This window comes from Copadichromis virginalis, linkage group LG22, assembly GCF_057382275.1.
Source record: "Copadichromis virginalis isolate Kocher_CV1m ecotype Utaka linkage group LG22, C_Virginalis_male_GT1.1, whole genome shotgun sequence".
NCBI classification, from domain to species: domain Eukaryota; kingdom Metazoa; phylum Chordata; class Actinopteri; order Cichliformes; family Cichlidae; genus Copadichromis; species Copadichromis virginalis.
In genome coordinates this window covers 11,933,337-11,960,234 of record NC_140638.1, presented here as the reverse complement: position 1 = coordinate 11,960,234, position 26,898 = coordinate 11,933,337, and the positions used below count along the sequence as shown (strand labels likewise).

Here is a 26,898-nt window from a genome sequence, read left to right as displayed (position 1 = left end):
TATTTCAAGTTATCACATCAGTGTTTCGTGAAAATTCTGTCTTTATCATTTTTGGCATACCAAATTTATCAACATGGAGAGTTTTTTGTTAAAGACTTCAGGAGTGAGAAATAGATTTTAATAGCTAAAATCGTTGACTCTGTTTTTCAGCACTTTACTTTATTGTACTTAAGAAGTCATGAATTTTTAATCCAAATTAAAAAGAAACTAAATTTGACCCATGTCATGTTCTTTTTCTACAACAAAACTGTTTATTCTAAGAAAGTCAGACCCTGAATTGGACAAGTGGAAGCAAATAGATGGATAATCAGCGTAAGAATTTATTTTCCTTTAAATCAGCTTTAAAAAGTAATTAAAAAGCAATTCAAGTAATATAATGCATCTGGTTGTTATATTTTGGCTTGAAACTGTATCAAACTGTAGAATTGCATAGAAAAACCTATAGTTTAGATTATTAAGCACATTACATCATCACACTGACACTTACATGTTAGAGATATTGTTTAACTCATTTTTTTTAATTGAACGTTTTGAAAGTGAATTATTATGAAATGGAAACTCAAAGCAACACTCTGTTGTGTCTTCTCGTCATCTTTAAAAACCCAACTGGCTCCAAACTGCTAGCAGGGCAGCACACAGAGCTGCAGTGAAGCCAGGCTGGATGAAGGTGGCCCCATTGCACAGGTCGGTGCTGCAGCAGGTCCTGGTGACGGTGTAGTTCACATACAAGATGGAGCCCGTCTCGTTTCTGCACTCGGCTGGTTCTATACAGCCACGTTCATAGATGTTCAACAGGCTGATCGTAAACTCTGAGAGAGGAAAGGACAGTCCATGTTTGACTTGTTTATCTCGTTTTGGCTTGTTTTAGGTTATTCAATGTTTTCAATGTTTTTAAGATGTATTCTTTTTAATACTTTAACATAAAATATTTTGAAGCTTGTAAAACATTTTTTTTGGATTACATGTTAAAATGTGTTTTTTGTAGCACATGTTAAAGAAATGAAATATAAAAAGATTTATGTCCCTACGCTGGAAACTTTGACAAAAAGTCTGAACTGCTTTTTGACACAGTGAACAAATTCAGTGGAAAGTCTTATCACTGTTGTGAGAAATCAAAATGTAATTTTCTTCATAGTTCCTCTGTAGCTGTGCCACAGAAAGTTCTGGGTATTTCTCTTACTTGCAACTCCAGTGAAGCAGTTAGTCTGAGATCCTGTGCAATTTACAGGATCAGTGTGCATGCAGTAGCCAAGGATCTTAAAATCACACGTCTCACAGGTGAGAGATTCAACTGTGGGAAAGAAAACAATAACCAAAAAAAGCAACTGTAAATAAAAAAGGTGCTGGAAAGTATCAGAAAGTGTTTTAATCAGCTGTGTCAAATATCTGACTCCATTTAATTACAATTTTATCAAAATAGGAACCTCCTTTATCACAAAGTACACAAGCAGAAGTTGTTTTTTTAACCTGCCAAGGTTAACAGGCTGTTTATATAAGAAAGCAATTCAAGCTACATACCATGTTTTTCGGACCATGAAGCGCATGGGATTATAAGGCGCACTAAGCGAAACAAAACAGTCAGAGAAGTCAAATTTTACTCAACTCATTCCTCTTGCTTCCTCCACTTCCGTACCATTGATTCATTAATGTTGAATTCTCTTGCAGCTACTCTATTCCCATGTTGTTGCTGTTGACTGACCTCGTATTGTGGATAGATTTTTCATGACTGAAGTTTAACCCTTGATGAGTGAAAAAAGTTAGCTGTGTAACATAGCTCTGTCGCTAGCGATCACGTAGCACATCATTATACACAGCTAGCTAGTCCAAGCTAGCAGCTAGTCCAACTTAAGTAACCCCACAATTGATCAATTTATTAAAGGTGAAAGAATTTAGACAGTTTTTAACTCTCAGTGATGCCACAGTGTTTTGGACGGAGTTTTGGACCCAGATTACTTTGTGAGGCTCCCGACTACGGTAGCCGTAATGCTCTGACAAGCCATCAAGCAGTGCAGCTTCGAAGCTTACCAAAGTCATACTAAAACATTTTTTGAAATATTTTTGAGCACCGTGTACCACATAAAATCGGTTCGAAGTCAGTAAGCACAATAATACATAAGGCGCGCTGTTGATTTTTGAGAAAATTGAAGGATATTAAGTGCACCTTATAGTGCGGAAAATACGGTATATATATATGTGTGTGTGTGTGTGTGTGTGTGTGTGTGTGTGTGTGTGTGTGTGTGTATATATGGTTTGTGTGTCTCTCTCTGCATTAGCCCTGCTAACACTTGCGACCTGTGACATCCTCTGACATCCTTTCTACAGTGGAATTAGGGAGGTCCATTCCAACTCTGTTTCACAAGTAGATTTCTTTGCTTTCACCTTTGTCACAAATTCATGACAAAGGTCAAGGGTTTAAGTTTGGCGACTATTCGTCATCTGCAATCTACCTCCTAGATCGTTTTTCCCCAAATGTTTTGCCTTTCATCTTTCTGACAAACTCTTAACAAACCAGTCCTTCTACCTGCATTTTCTCAGTATTCAGAATGACTTCGAGCAACACTAAATGCCCTCATTGTGATTCTGGGGAAACATTTACATGGTTTTAACAACACTGCAATTGTTGTGAATAGTTTTCATTACAAACAGGTGACAGACATCATGAGAAAATGACAAACCTTATTTTATGGGAGGTGCTGGACCATTACATCATGCTAGAACAGCTTTGGTATTTTGAGGCATTGATTCTTGATTCTAAGAGCTCTATGCATGCTTTGTTATCTTAAAAGAAAGTGGCTGCATTAGAATAGAAAATTTTTATGATAGGATAAAGGTGATCACTTTTAACATGTCTGTATGAATTTTTAGTGGCCCTTTACTTTAAGGGAGCAGTCCCTGACCTATGGTTGAATCACAGGCATGGAAACAAGGGCAAATACACAGCATAGAGTTTGCTGATGCTATCGTGCTGACCTTCATTTAACTTTAGCTACAACTCCGCTCAATTCTTTTAAAAAAATTGTTAATAACCCATAAAAAATTGTTGTAGGTTGCGAAAGGGGTGAACTTCTTCAGCTCATGAAACATTTGAGAAATACAAGTGGCTCTACACCATAACAGAGCCACTGGATCACTCACTGTAAGATCCAAACCCTTTTTCTATGGCTTCATGGATGCTGCAGGTTAATCTGTTTCTTGACCCATGAAAAAGTTTATTTTCCATCAAACTCATTAGTCGTTTTACCACAATTCACAGATTACTGCCTGTGAATTCTACAATTTCGGTGAAGACCATATCAGATGTAAGTCTGAACAAAGTAGTAGCAGTGATCCTTAGGCATTATGAATGGAGGGTTGTGGCATGAGCTTAATGGTCCTTTAGCCATTTCTGCTCAAGTTTAAAATACACTTTTGTTTATCAGATGGTCAGAAACAACAGGAAACTGCACAGGCTTCTATTAAATAGGAATATGCAGACTCTTTGCCTTACCTATACATGGGTCAGCACTGCTTAGGGGCCTAGACACCCTCCAAAAAGCCCGAGCTGAGCCAGATAAAACCCTATTATCACTTACCTTGGTTCTTTTAAGGATATTCTAATAACAATTTGGAAGAACAGCAGTGTAAAACTTTTTAACAGTCGAGTAAAAACGTTTTGGGGTTATGAAATCAGACCCTTCAGAAACACTGAACAATATTCTCGATTGTTGATTTGAAGTCGTAAAAAATTAAATCACTTGTTCAAGGTATTTATATTTATACATATTTTCAGTTTTTCCCAAGACAGGATATACACATTTTAAAGTATCTCTGAAAATAACCAGTAGTATTTGAGTCCAAGCAGAAAGAAAAGCAAGCAAAAAACCTCCTACCTGTAACAAACAGAGTCATTACTGCTGCACAACTCCACAGTAAAGTTTTCATCTTGATGTTTCCAGAAGTGCAGGTGAAAATACCAGAAAGATAACTTTTATTTTATTTTTCTACGAACTCACTGTTACGGCAGCTGTGGGAAATCTGCTTTGACGAACAATGCAGTCATATCTTTGTTCACTGGGGGAGTTGTATCAGAAATACACGTCAACTGGACTGATAAAGTTTGCAAGGAGTGACATGAGTGTTGCTAGATGAATATGTATAAGAGAAAGTAAGATTAAAGTAAACCTATTATTTACTGTAGGGTTTATGTATCAGCCCATAATAAAAAAACGTTATCTGATCTTTATCAGGTCTTGATTTAAATATATTAAATGATTTTCAATTCTGAGATGAAGAACAACACATGACATATTACACCATGTCATTATTTATAGATTATAAACTAAGGCAAATTTCAGAAGCAGTGCACGAGCATGAGGTGTTCAGTACTGTGGCTGCAAAACAAGCCCAAGTCATCACTCCTCCAATGCAGTTGGCATGAGCTGATTGTGCTTATTCACCAAACGTGGAGCTTGCATTGTGTTAGCAAAGACCTGAAAGCTCCAGACCAGCAAACTGCCAAAATGTCTACATTTTTATTACACTTGCTGGGGGTCAGTTAATCAAGTGCATTTGATTAGCAACACCCTACTCGATCTGTTTAATTCAAATGGAAGCAGTGAGGGTGTACTAAATTTCTCACCCACTGCTTCTGCACAACCAGATACAAGAGCAAAGGATGATCATTGAGTACATTTTTCTCATCATTTTTACACATACACAGGACCACTTCCAGCTCCATCTTTTTCATCTTTAACTCTCCTAGAGTAGCTTTGCATAATTCACAATTTACAGAACCATGAATGAACAGTCTGAAATTCAGTATTTAGACAAGCGTGAAGGAATTATTTGCACATATGTTTGAAGCTTTGGCAACATTTAATATGAAAATCTACCCCATTGTTGCGCTGTTAACCCAACATAAAGAGGAGCTGGCAGCAGAACTCAAGACTGAATTAAAGACTTCCTTTACTCAACTTTAAGTTTGACCAGGTTGGGCTAGCAGTGGATGAACATGGCCAGCGTTTGTCTTCGCTTGGGCTGGCAGCAGAAGATGCAGGTCAGCGGATCAAAGAGCTCAAAGAAGCACATGGTGACCTCCGAGAGGCTAACTCCAAGCTGGGCGTCAAAGTTATCGACCTAGAAGGCCTCAGCCTTTGGAAAAACCTACAAATACTTGACTTAGCAGAATCCACTCAAAGTGGACTGACTTTTTCGTCGCTGCCCTCTGTGAAATCGTTGGTGGGGATATACTCACATCGCCTCCAGAAATTGACAGAGCTCACCGTACCTTAGTGCCGAAGCTAAAACCGGGTGACCAACCGCGACCAGTGATTCTCCACTTTCATGTGTTTCAGACCAAATAGCTCATTATCCCACGTCAGAGGGGAGTTCTCAACTACTGGGACCAGCAGATTCGAGTTAGACTCAATTCAGTATATTTTTCTTGCCTTCTTTCTGGGTTCTTCTCTCCCTCTATCCATTGACAACTTTACATCTAATCTGATAATTCAGCACTCCCTCAGGGTGTGGGCTCAGTTCAGGAAACATTTCAATCTTAAGAATTTCTCACTTCAAAGCCCCATCCAATCAAGTCACCTATTCCTCCCTCCAGCTTTGGACAATTTGTTCCAGGTCTGGTTTAGAGATGGTATTATCTACTTTAAAGATCTCGTTATACACAATAAACTAGCATCATTTGATCAGCTGTCAGCAAAATACATTCTTCCCAAAAATCAATTTTTTTAGACATTTACAACTCAGACAATTTTTGCAATCCCACCTCTCCAATTTTCCAGAAGCTCGAGCTGCTAACTAATGGACGAGCTCCTTAATTTGCAACTGTCAGGCAAGGTATAATCTTCCGCATCTATAACAAACTGTGCAGTGTAACTTCAGCTCCCTTTGAAGGCCTCAAATCCACATGGGGGAAGGAGTTGGGTATAACTATGTCAGATGACGTATGGAATTCAGTCCTCACTCTGGTAAGTTCCACATCACTCTGCGCACGCCACTCCTTATTCCAATTCAAGGTAGTCCGTAGGGCCCACTTGTCTAAATCCAAATTAACTAAGATTTATCCTAGCTTTGACCCTCACTGTAACAGGTTCTGGTATGATGATGCCAGTCTTACCCACATGTTTTGGACCTGCCCTGCCTTGGCAAATTTTTGGGAAGAGGTTTTCTGCACTTTGAACAAGGCTGCCGGCCTGAAACTGGCTCTCAACCCCGTACTTGCTCTCTTTGATACAGTAGGTGAGGATGATAAGTATATTACCGGGATAAAACGTCGGGTGCTGTCCTTTGGTTCCCTCCTGGCTAGATGTGCCATTTTGAGAAGTTGGAAGGCTCCATCCAAAATAAAAAAGGCACATTTTCTGACAAACTTGTCTAACCTTAAATTTAGGGATGCTCCTGCTAAATAACAGATTTGCTTATTCCATAGATGTTCGATGACCTACCACTGTAGGTTTTACTGTGTTAATGGGAATGTGAAGCTCAGTTGTGTTGCAGCTAACTTCTTTGTGGTTTGCAAGGAAAGGTTTTGTTAGTATCAATCGCCCCTCCCGGGTTCTTGTGCTTTGTTAATTTCTTTTTTTTTTTTACTTAAGTTGCAACATGAGAAGTTGTGTTTTGTATTCAATGTAACCAGTTTTTGTGTTTCCCTTTGTTTTTGTTGTCATTTTTGTAAACTGTATCCACAATCAGTCAAATACAGTTTTTTTAAAATTGGTTTGGTACTATTTTCATAACTAAAGTGTACATTTTCAAATCTCTCAGTACAAAACTCACATTTGTAACACCACTAGTCATTCTTTCAAATCTGATGTCATGATTTCATTGTATTTGCACATATTTTCATTCCACTTAATCATTGTTGCAGAACATATGATCATTGTGATATATTCTGAGAACATTTGCGTTAATCACCCAAACAAAACAGTAAGATCTTTTTTCAGCTTAGTACTTTTACCAATCATTTCATTCAGGAGCAAATAATACAAGGTAAGCGTTTCAAATTGTCCTTGGTGATGAATGAGTGTAACTGAACTGTAAAACTTTACACAGCAAATATTACACTTATGTTCAGGCATAACAAAAGAAAAAAAAATTTGAAAGCTGACATTGTCCCACACAACAACATAGACGATGTCTTCTCCCTGACAGGCCTGCTCCAGTTCATTTACAGTTTTTTCTGATTGCTTAAGCACATTTTTTGTAACCATTGGCTAATTTTGCAAAACTCTTCACACAAATAAGAAAACCTGTCACCCAATAAATCAAAACATTGTAGTTCTCTTGCAAAAGCAAACACAGCTAGATTAACTCTTCACACCTTTGTAAAAATGGTGTTTCCATATCAAACAGTACACACAAGCCATCATCTCCTAAGCACACAATGCGCCAACTGCACACTGATGGTATGAATACAAAACACATCTGGCTTTTGCTTTCTCTGTGCACAAGGTAGGCTATGTCAGTTTGAGCTCATACTTCTGTCATAGATCCATAAGCATAGAGGGATCCAAACTTCAAGTACTGGTGTTTATTCAAACACATCAAAACAAACACAAGTGTTCATTTCCAAGTATAGGATTATTTGCAATCGCCATAATGACTATATGGGTTACTTGGTCTGCAGTGAACATGCTTCCTCTGCCCCAGCATCTGGTCATCTAGCAATTCTGTAAAGTAACAATTTCAGTATTTTTACATCAATGGTATTGGTGTGTTTCTCATTGGCATATGGCAGTGCTACAAATCTTTGTGCGAAGTGACTGTACTCACCGATTCTCATTTCAAGATGTCCTTATGGTACTTGCTACAGTGTAGCGGCTCGAGTTAGGCTGGACCCGTTGGCCAGCTACCCTCAGTGTCATTCCACGGTTGATTACATGGTCCACTATTGTAGCTCTGATGTCATCAGCAATTCTATTTCTTACTCTTCCTACCCTTCCTCTCCCCCCTCCTCATCTTCCTCTCCCCCTTCCTCATCTTCCTCTTGCTCCTCCTTGTCCTTGTCGTCCTCTTCATCCTACTTCTTCACCTCCACGTCCTCTTCCTCGGCTTCCTCTACTTCTCACTCTTTCTGCTCCCTCCATTGTACTCCGCACACACAGCTTACCTGTATTATAGTGCTTAGGCTGATTGCAAAGTGAACTAATTATCTAAAAAAGTTTTCACATGTGAAAGTGTGCCAGACAGTTGGCAAATTAGTGTTAATGATAGCCATACATGTGTATACTTTTGCTAGGAGTGTGTTGGAAATTTGGTAATTGAGTGTTGTGCAGTGAATTGTGCCTACAGTTTTGCAAAGTGTGTGTTACAAAATTGCAAACTGAGTGCAAAGCAGTTTTTGTGCTTTTAGTTTTGCAAACTCAGTGAGTGGTTTTGCTATAAGTCTGAATAGTTTTAGAGATTGTGCTACAGGAATCACAGTTAGGGTTTAAGCATTCAGAAAAAACTGTTAAAAAAAAAAAAAAAAAAAAAAAAAACACAACTATCAGGTGTTCAGTGTTGTATGACCCTAGAACTGGTCTACAGCCTACCACACCATCTTCAGATATAGCTGCACACATTGAGATGTTTCCCCCACGTTGTCCAGGGACTTGGATGGTAGCCCTTTGTCCAATAAGGTTACGTCCTCTGCGTCTAGTTTTTGCCAGATTGAAACCGGCCTCATCAACAACAATATACTTGTGATGATTCACAGCAGCGTCCAGCTCCATCACCCTCTAAAATAATAATTTAGTTGGTTTTTTTTTTACAACTAGTAGTTGTCAGTACTGTTACAGTAATTGCATGCCAGTTTAGTGTTGTACCTGAATATATTCTGAACGCAGTTGTTTCACCCGGACATTGTTCCTCTCAAAAGGAACCAAGTAAATTTGTTTCATGGAAACCTGGTGCTTCTTCAAAAGCCGGGCAATCGTTGGAAGGCTAACTGATGGCACATTGGCAAAGGTGTCATTGCTGTTCTCAATAGCCTGTTTGATTTCAGACAGCCGTATGTCATTCCTTGCCCTGACCATTTCCACCACAGCCAACACCTGCTGGTCAGTCAAAACACGTGGGCGACCACCACCAGGTTGTCTCCTGTTAATTCTGAGGACAATCATATACTGTGAATATTGAAGTATTACAAATTACATTACTGTAAACTGACAATTACATATTGTTCATCTATACAATAGAGTATTATATTTTAGAAGTGAAGTTGCTATAGCAGACATACCGGTTTTCTTGGCGAAAAGTTCTGATGATAGAGCTGAAAGTTGACCTTTGTAAATTAGGCTGTACCAACCTGGCAGCCTCAGCCATGGTAAAGCCTCTGTTAACCACATGGTCAACAATGATGGCCCGGACTTCATTAGAGATGATGGTGCATTGTCTTCTGCCTACATTTCTCTGAAGACCACCTCTCTGTCGAGGAGCACCACCACCCCTTCGATGAAGGTTTCCTCTCCCTAAGAGTCTATCCTGCTCCATATTTGAACAGTGCAAAGTCTCAAACACAGTTCTACTTATATGGTAACTAATTGTGATCATCAGGGGGAAACAATTAGCAATTAGTATTTCTAGATTGAAAGCTCTTGCAGCAATGTGTAACTTACAAATGACCAGACAACAATCAGTCAAGTTGAAAATCCATGGACATAATGAAGGATTCATTGATTAAACATTAAGATCAGTTGAATTAAATGATAGAATAATGTATTAAACTGAATAATAAGAGATGCAAATCAAAAATTTGATAGTGATAACATTATGAAAGGCAGTAACTGTGAACAAAACATTTATTTAGATGAAACACTTATTTTGTGTAGTGAAAAGGATATTTTGTCATAATGTGTATTGTACTGACACAATTGAAAATATGCTGAAATGTTTGAAAAACGTGCACTTTTGATGATCTGTTGTGATATAAGTACTAAGAGTTTTGAAAATGTACCAATTGCTTGTGAAAACTGCGCCAAACCAATTAAAAAAAACTGTAATAAATACTCTGAGGCTAAAGATGCTTTTTAGAACTTCTTTTATTTTCATATAGTCATTAAAAGGAGAAATACAAAAAAGGAAAGCAACAACATGGAAGACTTAAAAACTCAATGTTTCCCTGAAACATCTCATAGATTAACTTTCATGACGTTGGCACTAGAGGTTTGTGTTTTATGTGACAAACAAAACTTCGCTTCATGACTATGCATGTAAGTTTACTTAATAACTGCTGAGATCCAAAGACTTCATTTTAGATAGAGTGTAAAGAACATGTTTTTTCTTAGGTTTTTGGTACAAATGGCTTTAGCTAGCATTGTGTGAAGTTTGATCACAACATGCTTCCCCAAGCGGAGGCCAGGACGGCTGCAGCAATGGCGGCAGAAAGGGTGATCTTGGCAGATGGGGCACCGCTTGTGGGGTTGCAATTATCCGTGGAGCAGCACGTGATTGCGAGGTTGTAGCTGACTCCCAGCAGGGTGTTGTTAGACGTAATGTTGCAAGCTGTAGTGTCACCTCGGCAGCCCCGGCTGGTGAAGCCTGAGAAGCTGGTGAGTGATGGGAAAGCTGGAGAGAGAAAAGTTATGTTAGGCTATTGAGACTTACAGAGGTGAAGAATGTTTTTATAACCTTAAACCAGTTGAACTGACTTTTCTTTAAAGCACAGCACCTGTTAACTAGTAATTTTCCACTGTCACCCAGCTACCACCACACCCTACTTTGTTTTGGCAGCTGAGGACATCGGGTATGTCTTCAGATACATTTGTGAAAGTAGACAGGTATAATTTATGTGATTCATTCCTGTGCTCACTTGCTGTGATATTTAAAACAATCAGGAGGTGACCTACCCACGGTTCCAGTATAGCAAGTGCTGGTGTTGGTAGAGCAGGTCTCTTTACTGCTGGACAAGCAGAACCCCACAAGGCCAAAGCTGCACTTGTTGCATGACAGGGAATCCACTGAAACACACAAAGGAAAGCAGAAAAGTGAACATCATTTTGAGAGGCGATCAGAAGTGATTGACATATTCGCTTGGCAAGGAAACGGTCACCGGTTACTTTACAGCCAGAGACACACATCCCGTGTTGGTCATCCGGCAAAATCAAACATGTGGCACTACCCGGAGTGACAAAGGGAGTAGCCAAAAGTATTTTTATCAGTGGAAAAAAAAAATCAGGTTGATAAAGCAGTCAAGTTTTTGTTTCTGATTTTTTGTGTTTTTCCCCTGTCCAGTCAGTTTTGCCCTGCGCCAGGTGTGACTGAGACTCAGACACACTGCAATGGAAAATGTCTGATCTGCCACACCCTGTACACAGGTGTGAGCAACAGCTGTCAGTCAATCAGCTTTATATGTTAAAAGGCTATCATCTCAATTCAGTCCAGAAACATCTGTTAACAAAAACACTTTCACTAAATGGGACGTCAAAGTAGGTTTTATTTAATTTGGAGGATTGAAAAAGAGTCAGTCTGCTGTTATTTTAGTAGACTTGTCATTAATCATAAATACACCAGAGGCCTGAACTTTTATAGACCTCACCCTGAGCAGCAGCTCAGTCAGTTTGGGCGTTAATTATTCAGATAGTTAAAAAAAACAGCACGGGCAAATGTCCAAATATCATATAACGTATGAATTCTGCTTCCTGCATGCCTCACCCAGGCTTCGCATCTTGGCAACACACATGAAAAATGTCTGCATTTCCAGAATGTGAGAAAGAGCATCTTTGGGCAAAGCTGGAGCGGATTCTCCTGACATCGTGTGGTGCTCATGTGCAGTTGGCCCAAACAACACAAAGCAGGCACAGTGTTTGCCTCTGACGCAGTTACAGGAGTCTTACTTAAATGTTACCGTGAGGAGAATTTGACCAGTTTTGTCAAAAAACCAACAACATCCCATCACTCTCGATAGTCCCTTAACCAGCTGTCTCCTACTGTTTTTTAAGTGCCCTGTGAAGTGAATGATTACCCTCAGCACAAAGAAAAAAAACTTTTTTTTTTTAAATGCTGGGATGATGGCAGATGTTTTATTTCTGAAATTATGGAAAAATAAATAAAAACCACCACAATAAGTTTGCCAGAGTCCTGAATTTATTTTTACCCTGCTACCAAAATAATTTACTAAAGACAATGATTTTTTTATCACCAAAAAGGAACTTAGCAGTAATACTTGTCTAAAGCATTTCAGGAAAAAAAGATAATTTTACACCTTTTTTAGCTCCTCTGATTTCCTTGTATTATATAAGATATCGTAATATTTATGTTATTTTTGTAACCTCATTTTATCATTAACCAATGCAGAGAACTGATTGGATAACCTTACCCAGCATGAAGGATGCAACAGCTGCGATGACTGCAAGCACAATCTTTGCCATCTTGTGTTGATTTGGTCGTTGGCTTTGAGTCCTCAGAAAGTCCTTCCACAGAGAGGCTGCTGGCTCTTGGCACTTCTCGATAAACTGATGAGCTTGTTTGGTGGGGACAGATTTATATTTGACAGCTGAAGGGAGTGGACAACAGTTTTTTTTTTCCCTAAGCCTTTTGTCTTTGTCACCTCAGGTGGACGGGAGAGGGAGTGCTAATGAGCGAAGGAATGCCATGAATGATGAAAGCAGTGAGGCTGAAAAACGTAAAAACACAAAACCAAAAACAGAACTACCGACTAAGTGGTTCTTCTTTGTAAGTAAAATTTGCTTTTATTACAGAATTTAATGAGTTATTTCTAGGTTTACCCCCTTTTTTCCCCCTCTAGAAATGACATCAGAACCCCAGAATAATCTTTTTAATCTCACATATGACACATCGATAAAGTCTCTCTCTGCAAAGTGGCACTGAAACCTGGTTAACCAGTAAATCTAGCAGTTTCACAAAAAGAAAGATTTGTTTCATCAGCAGTAAAGAAATCAAACCCGATACACACATCTCTCCAGTTTCAATAGTTTTATTTAAAGACTTTGAAGCATCAAAATATACATTTTTAACACAAAAAAGGATCTCTTTTGAAAGTATTGCCAAACTAGCCATTTTATAAAAAGTTTTTGCAAACGGGAAAATGTGTATATGAAGACAAATCCGATCAAGACGCATTAGTCTATACATCCCCATCACTCCCATATAGCCAACATACACTGGAGGGACCAAAAAAACAAAAAAAAAACAAAAAAAAACACGTTATTTAGACCTGGCAGGGGGAAAGGGGGAGAAACAAGAATGATGAACCGGTGCCAGCCTTAAGCTCCATAATGCGTTCATAAACACCCTTTATGCTTTGGTATGTTTCACAGGTAGTAATAATGTTATACAGCTAGTTTACACTTACTCCCCGTCTTAGTTTCCACTCAGTAAGATAAGAAACACATTTGGTTTAGCCTTAAAATTAAGCCCCCCCCCACCACCATCTTCAAATGCAATGCTGGCAGCGATGCTCAGAGTATCAAACTCTTCGTTTGAGGCGTTCTGACAGCGACAGAGCTAGAAAACAATTAGGAAATTCCTCACAGGTTATTCACCTAATTAAACCAAAATGCACATTGATATCAGTATTACACCCGATTAATATAAACAGACTTTATTAAGCATCTGTTACAGTAAATGCAGGCTGACCCAAATAAAGAAAAATGTTTAAAAGATTGAATTAATTGAAAAACATCTGAAACCAAAACTGCAACATAACTGAAGGACAGCAAACAAAAGACCCATAATGAAAAAAGAAAAAAAAAAAAAAAAAACTCCATGATTACAAAAACCTCATGTTTAAGGACATTTTATCGAATCTCTGGTGTGTGTTGCATCCATGTTTGCATTTTAAACTGGTGGCATCTTCTGTCAAACCAGGAGGTTTCCCACAAACACAGCAGAGATGGTGGCGAGGGCCAGGGTCAGCGTGGGGGTGCCGGGCGCTGCGTTGCATAGGTTTGTGTTGCAGCACGTCTTGGTCATCTTGTAGATGGTCTTGTTTGTGCCAAAGTCCACATCTTCAGTCTTGTTGCAGTTCGCTACTGCTAGGCAACCCTTCATCTTGATGTCCACAAATCCAACTGTGGAACAACAAACAGCGTCAGCGTTTACCACTCAGGGTGCTCGCAGATTCTTTAGAGTTTATCATATGTCAGCAAAAGTCTAGAAAGTGAGCAAAGTTCAGTTTGCAGAAGGACCAAGCATTATAAAAGAGATCCTGCAACCGTTTGTGAAGTCTGTTCATGAAGCATTTTTGCTCTTGCCATTTTGAAATTTGGAAAACTAATGTGTGAAAGATGAATTGGACTGAAACCACATGCTCTTTGTCACCAGTCAATAATCATTTAGCTTATCATGGAAAGCCTGACAATGTAATATGGCTACATGTTACAGGTAGAAATTCCCCAACTGAGAAGGATCAACTTGAATGGGATCAGTGACAGGGCAATCAAGAGTTTGTTCCTGCAGCACAATGTCTAAAACTTCCCCCTTTGTTTGCATTTTAAGAATGCAGGGGTTTCACCTGAGAGCTGACGACAAGCTTTACAAGAATGCAGTGTGTTCACATTTGTAGCCACTGGCGGTGCTTACTTGCTTTCCCAACTCCACTGTAGCACAGTTCGCCGCTTGCACACGTTTTTTCAGACGTCACACACAGACTTCCAATCCCAATGGCGCATTGGTAGCATACAAGAGCTTGGGCTGATATCAGATTTGGAGAAAAAGGGAGAAGAAAAGAGGAAACCGTTTAGTTTGTTACAGGGAATAAATGAGAGTTCAAACATTTGCATTGTTCACAGCCGCTTGAAATAGAGGCTGAGAAAAAGAGGCCTTTCAGTGTTTGTCCTCCATTAGGGTATCGACGTCTGGCATTTAACAGATAAGGACGACAAAGTCTGAGATAAAGAAAAATATGACCTTCAGTCTGAAGCACAGGGGAGGCTCTCTTTAGGCCCTACATGTGTTAAAAGGAACCCTCTGGAGCGGTTCTTCTGAGCCGATTATAAAAGAACGTTGTCCCAGTCTTGTCATGAAAGCACTTCCTCTTATTCAATTTTTTAAGACTGTAAATGTTGCTCATGTATGCAGAAACCCTTAGAGACCAATTCAGCTTTTTCAATAGAACCTGTGAGACAGCTGTAATCTGCTTTAAGACAAAAACAAGAAGTATGACTGGTCTCTGATAACACCATCCGGGTACAAGCTGTGATTTCACAACCTGTTATTTGTGCTGGGGTTGGGCGAAGAGGTAACTACAGTTTCCTTCAGTGCAGAGAGTGTTGACAAACCTTGCAGGAAAGAAAAAAAAAAACCAAAAAAAAAAAAAAAACCCAAGATAAGTGTCACCCATGGAATTTCTAAGCTACCTTTGAGTGCGTCACTAGGAAGAATTGGGCACAAACTGTACAACATTGAGCAGTAACCAATGAGACAGGGAAATTAAAGCATTGTAATACCGTGGCTTATTAGAAATCAAGCTGCTTATATTGCGAATGCAGCATTAAACAAATAAAACAGTTTAAAATGTTCAAAGCTTATAACTTTACCCTGAAATCATCTTTGTAGTTTTGGGCTACAGCTTAAGTTGTTCCTCAAGTCTACAACTTTTAATTATTGTCTTAAATGTGACATTTTAAAATTACAGACAATTTAGAATTACTGCCACTTCTGACAAGCTGGGAGGGGAAAAAAAAGAAAAAAAAGAAAAAAAAGAAACCCAAACAAAACACATGTAGCTGTAGACAAAATCTTCCAGATTATTAAGCTAATAAAACATCTCATGATGAGTAACCAATCACAATTGGAGTGTTCCCCTGAAGTAATTGCATAACTAGCGTGATGACTAAGCATCATCTGCCTTGCTGCATTGACTCACGCCCTTCCTCAGCTCACTAGTTCCCTCCTTTTTATCGTCCAATACATCGAGGGGGGGGGAGATTGTGTTGTGGCGTGAGCACTGTAACAATGTGTTCTGATGTTTCAGTTCAATTACAAAGAAAAAACAAAAACAAAAAGGATGTGGATGTGATGCGATAGAGATATATCTCCATCTCATCACATCTACACCTTTGTACAGAGAACACAACCCCACACCCGCCCCAGCCGGTTTCGGTTACACCCCTGAGCTCATGTCATGTGGCAGTTTATGTAGTAGAGGTAAACATTAACTTTTGATTTAAAATAAATAAATCTGTATTAGGATACAACCAAGATTTGAATTACCGTATCAAAAAGCTTTCATATAATAGGACAACTAATTATAAACATGTGAATGTAGTCAAACCTGGAGGTCCTGTTAACAACGGGAGGAAAGAAACATCAAGTCATCAAATACAGCACCTTCAGTAAAAAGTAGCTATAGGACCACAGTTTTATTTTTCTTGCATCAAATTTGATAGAGATACATTTGAGAACTTTCTTATGGTAGGTTTGTTTGTTTAGTTATGGTGACAGGATATAACCAAGACTGCTGAGATGTGTTGCAAGACTTCCTCTCCAATCCAACCAGTTCCTCCACCTTCACGGAACCAACTCATGCACATACGTCACAGAAAACAAACCTGAGGTAAGGCGTGTTATTTTTAGTGTTTCAGGGTTAAAGGGTGCCCAGTTACAGCAGCACATTCGTTCACTTGAGGTGATGCATCAGCATATGACTGGTGGTCTTCACTGCCAGCTGGAGAACACACAGTTTAAAGATCAGCCTCTGGACCAATTCTTCCCGATGGTCAGCTTTAGAAAATGTGAAGGCGGACATTTGTTATCTTTATGGCCATTGATGCCACAGAGTGATTAAGTAATGTAATAATTAAATAACAAGGAATTTCCAGGGTTTTTTGTTTTTGTAACCACTATACAAGTGCTTTAAACACAATGGCTGGATGTTTCAAAGGACATTTACTCTGAATTAACAATAATTACTTGCATGCATTTCAAGCCTAGAAACTATTTAGCATTGAACTGTAATCTCTTTATTCTTAGCTATTAAATATATCACATCGAGTCAGCCTTTCTAAAATGTAATGACTTTATAAATCTATATCCAAGCTACAATACTTTTAGAAAACAAGGCACAATTCTGAAAATCCTCTTTGGTCCAGCATAATTCAGATACTTCCCTGTGTGATACCTATGAACAGTATTAATTTAAGAAATGTGAAGAAGGCTTAAGGAAACAAACACCTATATTTACTTTGAACATTTATAGATAACATGTTAATGTGATCATTTCTGAGGGATTTGCAGACTCTGAGGAGCATAGGCACCTTGTACAAGAAGCTTTCCAACACATTAAAAACATAACAGGCACAGTTCTCCTTTTTACTGAATTGCCCAAATTTAAAATGGATTTCGTTAGCAGGCTGTTCTTTAATAATGAAGGAACACTCTTTGAGCAGTCAGATGTGCCACATTACTAACGAAGTTGAGCCTCAGTCCTACACTGCCCTCCATCGCTCACAGACTAAAGCTGCAGGCTGTGGACCTGTGATTTTCCACTCCAAGGTCAAAGCACATACTAGTTGGACAAAGTATATTGAAAGGTGTTGTGTCTATGGTAATGAATGCAGAGCTAAATGAAGATGTTTCTTTTGTTGTTGCGGCAGTGGGGTGGGTACCGTTTACAGTGCCAACACCGTCAACTGCACAGGACTGGAGGGGCAGGACAATTTGGGAACAAAAAACAAACTCACAAGGCTCAGATTTAGAACTGTGGGAATCTGCTGGAAAAGGACGAAGGGAGGAGGCACTGACTAAATACCCTCAGCCAAACAATGAGTCATGTGCTGCAATATGGAAAGAAATTAAACCAGGAAGTCAGGAAACATGCAAACAAGCTCATGAAATCTGTTATGAGGGCGACTGTATTTAAAGGCTTCTTTCAAGGAGGGATGATGGCCTGTATTTGTATAGTGCTTTTGATGGCCCATCTTTACTCCCTTTGTATTCCTATCATGTTTACTTTAGTCTCCATTTAGTCTAATTGTTATAATTGCTTTTCTTTTTGGGGAGTATCATTGACCTACATTGTTTTTGTGAAGTGGCTACTGTTAAATTTAGTTTCTGCCTCTGGGCTTAATAAAGTATGTCATCCATGCCTGCATGTCTGATTTTGGCACAGATTCACTCCAAATACGCTTCCTGGTGCAACCCTCCCATGTATCCAGGCGTGCCCCTTCCCTCCCAGTGTGAGTTTGTGGCTCAAGAAAGGAATCTTTTGCATGCAAGGAAAAATGTGTAAACCACTACAGTCACTTCCACATCACATCTCAAGCATATCAAAAATGTCTCTTTGGCAGGGAACACTGTAGATTACTTAGATTTATTGACTAAGGATTTAAAGCAGCTGGTAGCTGAACAGAGGTGACGATTTGTCTATTTTTATGTGAGCTGGTGATTTGGGAAACATTTCACTGGCCTGTAACAAGTTTCCTTCAGAAATGAACCAGTCCACTGTCTGAATCATTCACTTCAGACTCACCCAAACACCTTTATGCAATTATCACCATATGGGGATCACTTTTTGGTCACACAAGTAAAAAGGTCAGCATTATCGCCTGAAGGTACAGCAAGCAGCCAGGATGACAATACAGATCCCAGAAAGGTGTGGTTTGAAATGGAATACAAAGCACAGCAGCTGAAATCTCAAGGACAAAACTGGACAAAGGGTGTAAAACACAATACAAGCAGAAAAACAATAAAATAAAATAGGAAGACTGGACAGCAGAGGAATTTGAACCTTTGGCAAAGTCTCAACTACTACAAGGACAGAAATTTAATGTAATGCCTGGCAAGTTTTTACTTGACTTTGTGTTTAACAGCCTGGGGGTGGATTTAAAAAAGCACTTCTCCGCATATCACAAACAAGCTGCCTCACCCTGGAGCCTGCAATAATCAGCATTAAAATAAAGCCTGGGATGTGCACAGAGGGTAAACACTACAGCCAAAGTCTTAGTCACTCAGGTGAATCATACAATACACATCATTTAACATGCTAACAAAATAATTTAATTCTCTAATAAATGTTAAGAAATTTGATTTCACCTCCATCTAGACATTTTCACATTATTCAGTTTATTTTGAAGTTAAAAAAAAAAAAGTGTAAACCTAATTGTTAAGGTAAAAACAAGACAACCAATTGAAAACAAAACACAGACCTGACAATTTCACATAAACTTCTTTGAGCCACTTAAACTGTTTAAAGACTTAAAGCAGAGTGTTAGCGCTACTGCTTCTAGCTAAACCAGGTGATACGGATCATTTCTAGGCATTTGTACATGAACCTCGATACAAGTTTCATTCTTTGAGAAAAATAGTCATTTAACCACTCTTTAGCAAACCAATTCCTCAATTTCAATGGAAACTCCGAAAATTAAAACGACTGTAGCAGTTTATACACTTTGTTTTGGTATATTTTAACAAAGTGGCTCAATGGTTTACTTTTTCAGTCAAATAAAAGTCAGTTGTCTACTCATTACCTTTAGCTAGAGGTTTAATCACTGCTGTTAATACTTTTGAAAATAATTTTTTAAATTTAAGTCAACTATGAAGCTTTAGTTTCACCAAATCTATTAGCTGCCATCTTTAGCCAACGCCTTTGGTAGCTTAACCTCTTTTCTGATTATTTTAATCAGTTATTCGCACTTTTGGCTTAACCAACCAATTTAAATAAAACTCTCCATATCATTTCACTTACCAGTAATGCATTTAAGTCACAATGCCAGATAATGTATGGAAGACAAATTTAAATATTTTTGGAATTTTTTTGCAAAGGTCCTTTGCTCATTGAGCTATAAAGATTCTTTTTAAAACAAATTAGCCCAATTTGCCATGGGTGACTTTGAATCGGCACTTAAGCTTGTCAATATAAATTTTTCACAGGACAACTTAAGTTATTAGCTACTTTTAGCAATAGGGCACCATCATACATAACACATTGGACCCGATACCACCATTGGTTGCGAGGGGAAAGAGAGGCTATCCCTCAACTGGTTGTTGAAAACCACCTTGCAATTGTTTTGATCACAAGCTGATTGCCACAAAATCTGAAATAAAATTGAGTGAAGCTGACATTTAACACATGTTAGCCATAGTGCTCAGGCAACACCTCTAATATTTCTGCTTTGTGAGTAGCTGTGAATGCTTACTGAAAACGTCATCTTCCGTGCAAGCTATGAGCAACCACAAAATCTAATAATGATCAGATGAATTGCATGCAATCATGAAGACACAATTTCCCCTAGCAACCTCCAACCGGCTGCCTACAAAACCAGCACAAGTTTATTAAGGGTCAAACTAACAACACTCATTTGAGATAAATGTCAGCTTTGTATGCAGAAGCATTTATTTTCTGTGCAACTTTCTTATTTCTTATAGTTTTTTAGAGTGGAGTGTCTCCATTTTACCCAAGCTACACTTAGAAGCAGCGCATTTCCATATACATTTATAGTTTACAGCATAAATAAATCAGAGCTGCATTTCATATGAGTGGTTTAATATGCATTACTATTCACAAACTTTGATATGCGGCTGGGGTTTTAAATGTTTCATATCTTATCTGCAACAGTCAAAAGATCTCTACCCAGATTATGAGATGAACTAGAACATACCATTTAAAACCACAGAGAGATATGGGGAAAAAAACAAACTGATATTTGATTTAGTTTACGCCCAAAAGGGAAGGTTTCCTCATCTTTACATTCGTCTAGGTGGTGTTTATACCTTCTTTTGCGCACACACCCAGCAAAAACAGCTCTGCACCCTCCAACAAGGACACACCCATCAAAAAAAAAAAAAAAAGGGGGGGGAGACACGTTTTCCAAAGAAAGTGGAAAAATAATGGTAAAGCTTCCAGGACCAAAAAAAAAAGATACACATATAAAACGGTATTAGAACATATAAAAGCTCAGTTTAGAACTAAAATAAAGATCTTAAACATAATTTAATCATAAAACTTGTACAAAAAAGTAAGGCGTTAATTAGGAGCGCACACATGACTGTGCAGGTGATAGTTACCGACTACAGCAAAGTTCAACTTAAACATTTATTGCTAAAATTCAAACTTAAGTCTTTAAAGGTAGCAGTTCACTTCAAACGTATTTAGAGAAAACTCATTTTTATTGAATAATTCGTATAACGGGTAAGCTGCAATTAAATCGAATATTTACTTGTGCGTTTGTTTGTTTTTAAACTTACCGATTGCAAAGCACAATCCGACTGCAAAAAGCTGGAGGATAACTCTGTTCATCTTGGGTTAAAAGAAGAGAGGGAGAGAAACAAATGAAGAAAGTGCGCTTTAGGAGCTGGCTGCCTGTGAGCTCTCAGACCGTTATAATCTCGACCTAACGACAAAATTTTCCGCCATCGCTGTATTTATAATCCTCCCCCTCCTTACCAAATGTCACCGTTACCCAATCAGAGGAGCTCATTCTGAACGTCCATCGTGATTGTGTCGACCTTCACACAGCTCATACAGGTAGGAAGATTACCTGAAAGCAGGAAGTTATAAATACAAGAAAGCTGGGAAATGCTGAGTTTGTTTGGCTCGTAGCTCATTTGTTGTTGACGATATTACAGTTTTTTCTGAATGCTTAAACACTAACTGTGATTCCTGTAGCACAATCTCTAAAACTATTCAGACTTATAGCAAAACCACTCACTGAGTTTGCAAAACTAAAAGCACAAAAACTGCTTTGCACTCAGTTTGCAATTTTGTAACACACACTTTGCAAAACTGTAGGCACAATTCACTGCTTACACTCAATTACCAAATTTCCAACACACTCCTAGCAAAAGTATACACATGTATGGCTATCATTAACACTAATTTGCCAACTGTCTGGCACACTTTCACATGTGAAAACTTTCTTAGATAATTAGTTCACTTTGCAATCAGCCTAAGCACTATAATACAGGTAAGCTGTGTGTGCGGAGTACAATGGTGGGAGCAGAAAGAGTGAGAAGTAGAGGAGGCCGAGGAAGAGGACGTGGAGGTGAAGAAGTAGGACGAAGAGGACGACAAGGACAAGGAGGAGCAAGAGGAAGACGAGGAGGGGGGAGAGGAAGATGAGGAGGGGGGAGAGGAAGGGTGGGAACAGTAAGAAATAGAATTGCTGATGACATCAGAGCTACAATACCCTGAGGGTAGCTGGCCAACGGGTCCAGCCTAACTCGAGCCGCTACACTGTAGCAAGTACCATAAGGACATCTTGAAATGAGAATCGGTTAGTACAGTCACTTCGCACAAAGATTTGTAGCACTGCCATATGCCAATGAGAAACACACCAATACCATTGATGTACAAATACTGAAATTGTTACTTTACAGAATTGCTAGATGACCAGATGCTGGGGGCAGAGGAAGCATGTTCACTGCAGACCAAGTAACCCATATAGTCATTATGGCGATTGCAAATAATCCTATACTTGGAAATAAACACTTGTGTTTGTTTTGATGTGTTTGAATAAACACCAGTACTTGAAGTTTGGATCCCTCTATGCTTATGGATCTATGACAGAAGTATGAGCCCAAACTGACATAGCCTACCTTGTGCACAGAGAAAGCAAAAGCCAGATGTGTTTTGTATTCATACCATCAGTGTGCAGTTGGCGCATTGTGTGCTTAGTAGATGATGGCTTGTGTGTACTGTTTGATACGGAAACACCATTTTTACGAAGGTGTGAAGAGTTAATCTAGCTGTGTTTGCTTTTGCAAGAGAACTACAATGTTTTGATGATTGGGTGACAGGTTTTCTTATTTGTGTGAAGAGTTTTGCAAAATTAGCCAATAGTTACAAAAAATATGCTTACAGTTTTTACCGAATGCCTAAACACTAACTGTGAATCCTGTAGCACAATTTCTAAAACTAGTCAGACTTATAGCAAAACCACTCACTGAGTGTGCAAAACTAAAAGCACAAAAACTGCTTTGCACTCAGTTTGCAATTTTGCAACACACACTTTGCAAGACTGTAGGCACAATTCACTGCACAACACTCAATTTCCAAATTTCCAACACACTCCTAGCAAAAGTATACACATGTATGGCTATCATTAACACTAATTTGCCAACTGTCTGGCACACTTTCACATGTGAAAACTTTCTTAGATAATTCGTTCACTTTGCAATCAGCCTAAGCACTATAATACAGGTAAGCTGTGTGTGCGGAGTACAATGGTGGGAGCAGAAAGAGTGAGAAGTAGAGGAGGCCGAGGAAGAGGACGTGGAGGTGAAGAAGTAGGATGAAGAGGACGACAAGGACAAGGAGGAGCAAGAGGAAGACGAGGAGGGGGCAGAGGAAGCATGTTCACTGCAGACCACGTAACCCATATAGTCATTATGGCGATTGCAAATAATCCTGTACTTGGAAATAAACACTTGTGTTTGTTTTGATGTGTTTGACTAAACACCAGTACTTGAAGTTTGGATCCCTCCATGCTTATGGATCTATGACAGAAGTATGAGCTCAAACTGACATAGCCTACCTTGTGCACAGGGAAGGCAAACGCCAGATGTGTTTTGTATTCATACCATCAGTGTGCAGTTGGCGCATTGTGTGCTTAGTAGATGATGGCTTGTGTGTACTGTTTGATACGGAAACACCATTTTTATGAAGGTGTGAAGAGTTAATCTAGCTGTGTTTGCTTTTGCAAGAGAACTACAATGTTTTGATGATTGGGTGACAGGTTTTCTTATTTGTGTGAAGAGTTTTGCAAAATTAGCCAATAGTTACAAAAAATGTGCTTAAGCAATCAGAAAAAACTGTAAGAAAATGTAAGCATTGTGGAAATGTGTTCACTGACTGCATATTGGGTGAACACGACATGAAATGTGTGAATGGTATGGCCACAACAGACCAATGCTGTGCTAATTGTGTTTAGAGTTTTGCAAATGTGACAACTGTTTGGACAAACGCTTGTTAGCGACTGAAAAAAACTGTAAGCATTCAGAAAAAACTGTATTGACATTACAAAAACTGCATAGACTTTTATGTTTCAGTTTCACAGGTATTTGCATGCGAAACATGCAATCCACCATTTTGACACCAGAAATGTCTTGGTTGGTAACTGTATGTCCACATGTACAGTAATGTTCACATTCAAAAGCATTCCAGTAAAAAGCAAACAAGTTTTTGTTCCTTTACTGTTTACTACAGGAGGTACAGTAGAAACACGGTATGGTAGGACAGAGAAAGTTTTACAGTATTGCTTACAGTGAACAAAATATCCATGAAACACACAAGAGCATTCTGAACAAAAAAACAACAGCAAAAAGCCAAGATAAAAAGGGGGGGGGGGGCTAAAAAAAGGCAAAAAATGTGCATCTAATCTCTGCGATCTTCAGGGTTAGGACACATGTTTTCATCAACATCCCATCTGATGTTATCCAAGTCGATGCACCTGGGATAAAACCGCATGGTATGTCGGATCCACCCTTGGCAATCGTCAACTGTGATGTCCCTGGAGCCAGCATCCATGGCTTCAAGGAGGGACATCTGGTCATGTGGCTGATGGTCATAAACCTTCCACCGCCATGCAGAAAAGAACTCCTCTATGGGGTTGAGGAAAGGTGAATAGGGTGGAAGGAAGAGACTTACCAGTCTTGGGTGGACTTCAAACCATGTTGTTATTGCTTGCGAGTGATGGAAAGCCACATTGTCCCAGGTAATTACAAAGGTCCTCATGTTTTCACCCTCCTGACCCTGCTCTGGAACCAGGCGCTGGTGGAGATCATTGAGAAAGGCAAGCAAGCGCTCTGTATTATAGGGTCCAACCTGACATCTGTGAAGGAGTAATCCTGCATTTGCAATTGCTGCACACATGGTAATGTTTGCCCCTCTCTGTCCTGGCACATCAACTGTGGCCCTTTTTCCAATGACATTTCGTCCACGTCGACGCCTTTTGGCCAGATTGAATCCTGCCTCATCGATGTATATGAATTCATGAGGGGCCTGGTTGGCCTCCAATTCCATAACTCTCTGAAACAAAGTTTATGTAAGTCATGTTATTACTGTATACCATACTGTACTGTAACCTAGTATTGTGTAGGTTACCTACTTGCAAAGTGCAAAGCTTATAGAACTGGACATTGGATTGAATATACACTATACCTGGACATATTGTCGTCGTAGCTCCTTGACCCTCTCACTGTTCCTCTCAAAGGGAACAGCGTAGAGCTGCTTCATCCGCACTCTGTGTTTGGACAATGTCCGCGTAATGGTTGTGAGGCTGATTCTATCGATATTGTCAAATATCTCATGGTCCGCCACAATTCTAGGTTGAATTTCACGCAGTTTTATTGCATTATTTGCAGTAACCATTTCTACAATGGCAAGCTCCTGATCATTACTGAGGAGCTTTCCTCTTCCCCCAGAGGGTGGAAGACGTTGCATTCTTTAGAAAGACAAAAAATTCAACATATGCATTACTGTATGACCATATTGACATGTCAAGTGAGAATAGAAACAATCCATGTAAAATGCAATACTTACCTGTTGGTTTGTTGAAAGATGCGTATAATGGAGGCAACCGTTGACCGCCTCAAATTGGGCTGCACTCTTTCACCAGCCTCTCTTAGTGAAAGACCATGGTTGATTACATGGTCAATGATAGTGGCACGAATTTCATCACTGACTACTGTTCTTGCAGCCCTTGGAATGCCACCACCACGCATTCTTACACCTCTTCCTTGCCCTCTCCTTGGGCCTGCTCTTCTCCCTGGGCCCCTTGCTCTTACTCTTCCTCGACCAGACATTACAGTGTTTGTCTTTTTTTTGTTTCCAAAAACATCACTCCTCAAGGTCTTGCCTTATAAACCCCACTGAGTCTAAGCCAGAATGGAAGAAGCTGTGGTTGGCCCAATTTACCCAACATAAATCAGCTGTGTGTCAATTATTCAATTGTTTGTTTATTATCAGCTGAGATATATTTTTGATATTGATATTGTTTTTGTACTGATATCATTGCAGAGGCAGAGGTTTTTATGCTGTATCTAAGGTTTGGAATATTGTTTTTGCTATTGTGGGATGTTGTGTGTTAACATTCGTAGATACTACAGAAACAGTCCATAATTTTGTTGGTAGGTATAGCTTGTCTGTTAAGAAAATGTGAGCATTGTGGAAATGTGTTCACTGACTGCATATTGGGTGAACACGACATGAAATGTGTGAATGGTATGGCCACAACAGACCGATGCTGTGCTAATTGTGTTTAGAGTTAAGCACATTTTTTGTAACATTTTTTTGCAAAACTCTTCACACAAATAAGAAAACCTGTCACCCAATCATCAAAACATTGTAGTTCTCTTGCAAAAGCAAACACAGCTAGATTAACTCTTCACACCTTCGTAAAAATGGTGTTTCCGTATCAAACAGTACACACAAGCCATCATCTACTAAGCACACAATGCGCCAACTGCACACTGATGGTATGAATACAAAACACATCTGGCTTTTGCTTTCTCTGTGCACAAGGTAGGCTATGTCAGTTTGAGCTCATACTTCTGTCATAGATCCATAAGCATAGAGGGATCCAAACTTCAAGTACTGGTGTTTATTCACACACATCAAAACAAACACAAGTGTTTATTTCCAAGTATAGGATTATTTGCAATCGCCATAATGACTATATGGGTTACTTGGTCTGCAGTGAACATGCTTCCTCTGCCCCCAGCATCTGGTCATCTAGCAATTCTGTAAAGTAACAATTTCAGTATTTTTACATCAATGGTATTGGTGTGTTTCTCATTGGCATATGGCAGTGCTACAAATCTTTGTGCGAAGTGACTGTACTCACCGATTCTCATTTCAAGATGTCCTTATGGTACTTGCTACAGTGTAGCGGCTCGAGTTAGGCTGGACCCGTTGGCCAGCTACCCTCAGGGTCATTCCACAGTTGATTACATGGTCCACTATTGTAGCTCTGATGTCATCAGCAATTCTATTTCTTACTCTTCCTACCCTTCCTCTCCCCCCTCCTC

General features: G+C 39.2%; 3 protein-coding genes across 3 annotated transcripts; all 3 read right to left on the bottom strand.

The window, feature by feature from the left end:
* Window positions 1–298: 298 nt before the first annotated feature.
* LOC146682805 (sperm acrosome membrane-associated protein 4-like) lies at window positions 299–4,071 on the bottom strand. The gene is made up of 3 exons (XM_085446720.1): window positions 3,870–4,071; window positions 1,181–1,291; window positions 299–809 (listed from the first exon to the last, which is right to left on the bottom strand). Exons 1-3 carry the CDS (start codon window positions 3,919–3,921, stop codon window positions 595–597), a joined length of 378 nt encoding a protein of 125 aa, XP_085302846.1. The 5' UTR covers window positions 3,922–4,071; the 3' UTR covers window positions 299–594.
* A 5,924-nt stretch (window positions 4,072–9,995) lies between these two features.
* Window positions 9,996–12,442, bottom strand: LOC146682804 (uncharacterized). The gene is made up of 3 exons (XM_085445855.1): window positions 12,290–12,442; window positions 10,821–10,931; window positions 9,996–10,539 (listed from the first exon to the last, which is right to left on the bottom strand). Exons 1-3 carry the CDS (start codon window positions 12,339–12,341, stop codon window positions 10,304–10,306), a joined length of 399 nt encoding a protein of 132 aa, XP_085301981.1. The 5' UTR covers window positions 12,342–12,442; the 3' UTR covers window positions 9,996–10,303.
* Window positions 12,443–12,891: 449 nt separating this feature from the next.
* On the bottom strand, window positions 12,892–21,288 carry LOC146682803 (prostate stem cell antigen-like). Its single transcript, XM_085445856.1, has 3 exons — window positions 21,118–21,288; window positions 14,515–14,625; window positions 12,892–14,003 (listed from the first exon to the last, which is right to left on the bottom strand). Exons 1-3 carry the CDS (start codon window positions 21,167–21,169, stop codon window positions 13,792–13,794), a joined length of 375 nt encoding a protein of 124 aa, XP_085301982.1. The 5' UTR covers window positions 21,170–21,288; the 3' UTR covers window positions 12,892–13,791.
* Window positions 21,289–26,898: the final 5,610 nt, after the last annotated feature.

Excerpts from the sequence above, each read along its gene's own strand:
- LOC146682805 (XM_085446720.1), bottom strand. The coding sequence starts at position 3,921 with ATGAAAACTTTACTGTGGAGTTGTGCAGCAGTAATGACTCTGTTTGTT. Across the intron at positions 1,292-3,869 it reads AATGACTCTGTTTGTTACAG|TTGAATCTCTCACCTGTGAG; the intron begins GTAGGAGGTTTT and ends TCTTTCCCACAG. Across the intron at positions 810-1,180 it reads CTGCTTCACTGGAGTTGCAA|AGTTTACGATCAGCCTGTTG; the intron begins GTAAGAGAAATA and ends TTCCTCTCTCAG.
- LOC146682804 (XM_085445855.1), bottom strand. The coding sequence starts at position 12,341 with ATGGCAAAGATTGTGCTTGCAGTCATCGCAGCTGTTGCATCCTTCATG. Across the intron at positions 10,932-12,289 it reads TGTTGCATCCTTCATGCTGG|TGGATTCCCTGTCATGCAAC; the intron begins GTAAGGTTATCC and ends TGTGTGTTTCAG. Across the intron at positions 10,540-10,820 it reads TTGCTATACTGGAACCGTGG|CTTTCCCATCACTCACCAGC; the intron begins GTAGGTCACCTC and ends TTCTCTCTCCAG.
- LOC146682803 (XM_085445856.1), bottom strand. The coding sequence starts at position 21,169 with ATGAACAGAGTTATCCTCCAGCTTTTTGCAGTCGGATTGTGCTTTGCA. Across the intron at positions 14,626-21,117 it reads CGGATTGTGCTTTGCAATCG|CCCAAGCTCTTGTATGCTAC; the intron begins GTAAGTTTAAAA and ends ATCTGATATCAG. Across the intron at positions 14,004-14,514 it reads CAGTGGAGTTGGGAAAGCAA|TTGGATTTGTGGACATCAAG; the intron begins GTAAGCACCGCC and ends GTTGTTCCACAG.